General features: G+C 37.6%; 1 protein-coding gene across 1 annotated transcript; it reads left to right on the top strand.

The window, feature by feature from the left end:
* Positions 1-359: 359 nt before the first annotated feature.
* LOC132639557 (uncharacterized) lies at positions 360-1,464 on the top strand. The gene is made up of 3 exons (XM_060355995.1): positions 360-406; positions 552-571; positions 1,076-1,464. Exons 1-3 carry the CDS (start codon positions 360-362, stop codon positions 1,462-1,464), a joined length of 456 nt encoding a protein of 151 aa, XP_060211978.1.
* Positions 1,465-1,929: the final 465 nt, after the last annotated feature.

Here is a 1,929-nt window from a genome sequence, read left to right as displayed (position 1 = left end):
TAAAAAAGTTTCAAATGCCATATATAATTAAATGACATCACTTGGTGCTTTACGTTGCGCGGAATGATGGTCTAGAGCGTGTGTTTTCATGAATAAGGTCAATAGTGTTGGAGTTTTGGCCCATTCTAAAGTGGATCCCACGTAGCAATAGTTATGACCCATTTCCTTTTATTTATCTTGTAATTGGGCTGAGGCCCAGATATGTAATAGTTGAGCATAATTAGTTAATTGACTTGTATATAAACTACTTAGACACTTCTAGAACGAGTTTAGTCATTTTAATTTCTGATCATTGAGAAATAAAGCTCACTTTCTCTCTCATCGACTTTCCATTTTCTCTCAAACCCTAACTGAAAACAATGGACTTTTATGCTGATGTTGTTATCTTCACATGGTATCAGAGCAGGTAATCCATTCTTATCTGTTTCCGCCTATACTCCGATATTACCCTTACTATTTTTTATTCAATTTCAACTTTACGGTTGTTTTTTTCTTGAGTTTTTGGGTCAATTTTTGGTCGACTTCAAGGATTTTGTTTGTTCGATTTCTAGGTTTCTGGTGTTGATTATCGGTAAATTTGACGAAAAGGTTGTAGCATTGAGTTTTACGGTTGATTGTTCAAAATTTCCTTCCACCTAGGCTTACCTCATCGATTTAGGGTTTTCTCGTGATTTTTTGGTCGCGATCGCTCGAGACTTTCGATTTTGTTCGTCAATATAGGGTTTCTCATGGTTGATTGTGATTCTCCAGGTTTTTCTTCGATCTAGTGTTTCATTCAAGTGATTTGATTCGAGGTTGAGTATTGCAAGGTTGTTACCGTCTTTTGGCATCAAAGGCGGCTGGTAACTTCATTCCTTATTCCCTGTTGTTTTACTTAGACATTGTAGTAGCTCAATATGGTGACTTCGACTCAAACTTCTACTTCTACCGTTTACCCCCGATCCCTCTAGTCCTCTATACTTGTTATCGTCTGATGTACCTGGTGTTTCACCAGTGACTATTCCTTTTTATGGCACTGGGTTTGGAGGATGGAAATGAAATATGATTGTCTCATTGTCTGCTTGAAACAAAATAGGGTTTATTGATTATACATGTGTTAGACCTACTGAGGATTCTCCTCAGATTAGACAATGGGACAGGTGTAACAATTTGGTTATTTCATGGCTTACCAACTCTTTAACCCCAGACATTGCTGAAAGTGTTCAACATTCTGACACTGCTGAGAGTATTTGGAAACAATTGAATAACAAATATGGTATTGTTAGTGGTACAAAGGTTTTTGAAATAAAAAAGGAGCTAGCCTCCACTTCTCAAGGGTGCTTGAACATAACTTCATATTTTAACAAGTTAAAGAAACTGTGGGATGAGCTTAGGTTTATGTGTGTGTCTAAGGGCAGTAGTTCTTGCACTTGTGATGCTAAGGCTGAACTTAAGAAGGAAGATGAGGAAAACAGGTTGCATTAGTTCCTCATGGGTCTCAATAATCCTTATATTAGTGTTAGAAGCAACCTCCTAATGATGCAACCTTTTCCTTCTCTGGATACTGCTTACAATATTCTACTACATGATGAGAGACAAGGACAAGTCTATGGTACATCTCAACTCAGTCCTGAGTCTACTTCTTTCAATGCTCACCTGAACCCACCTCCAAATCCTCTAGTTGCTCCATCTTATCCTCCTAGGCAGTTCAACCAAAGGGTTAATTTTGATCAAACTAAATATATTTTGGATTACAAGTACAATAAGAGGCCTGTACATCTCATTGGTAACTGTTACAAAATTCATGGGTTTCCACCCAATTTGAAGTTCTCAAAGGGTAAAAGGAATGTTGCTAATGTTGAGGTGCAGAATTCTGAAGCATCTGGTAGCTCCTCTATTGATAACTCAGTTAGTTCTTCTTCTATCCATGGCCTATCCATGGATCAATAC

This window comes from Lycium barbarum, chromosome 5, assembly GCF_019175385.1.
Source record: "Lycium barbarum isolate Lr01 chromosome 5, ASM1917538v2, whole genome shotgun sequence".
NCBI lineage: Eukaryota > Viridiplantae > Streptophyta > Magnoliopsida > Solanales > Solanaceae > Lycium > Lycium barbarum.
The sequence above is the reverse complement of the archived record's forward strand: the minus strand, read 5'-3'. Positions and strand labels throughout refer to the sequence as shown.

Excerpts from the sequence above, each read along its gene's own strand:
- LOC132639557 (XM_060355995.1), top strand. The coding sequence starts at position 360 with ATGGACTTTTATGCTGATGTTGTTATCTTCACATGGTATCAGAGCAG. Across the intron at positions 407-551 it reads TTCACATGGTATCAGAGCAG|GTTTCTGGTGTTGATTATCG; the intron begins GTAATCCATTCT and ends TTCGATTTCTAG. Across the intron at positions 572-1,075 it reads GTTTCTGGTGTTGATTATCG|GGTTTATTGATTATACATGT; the intron begins GTAAATTTGACG and ends GAAACAAAATAG.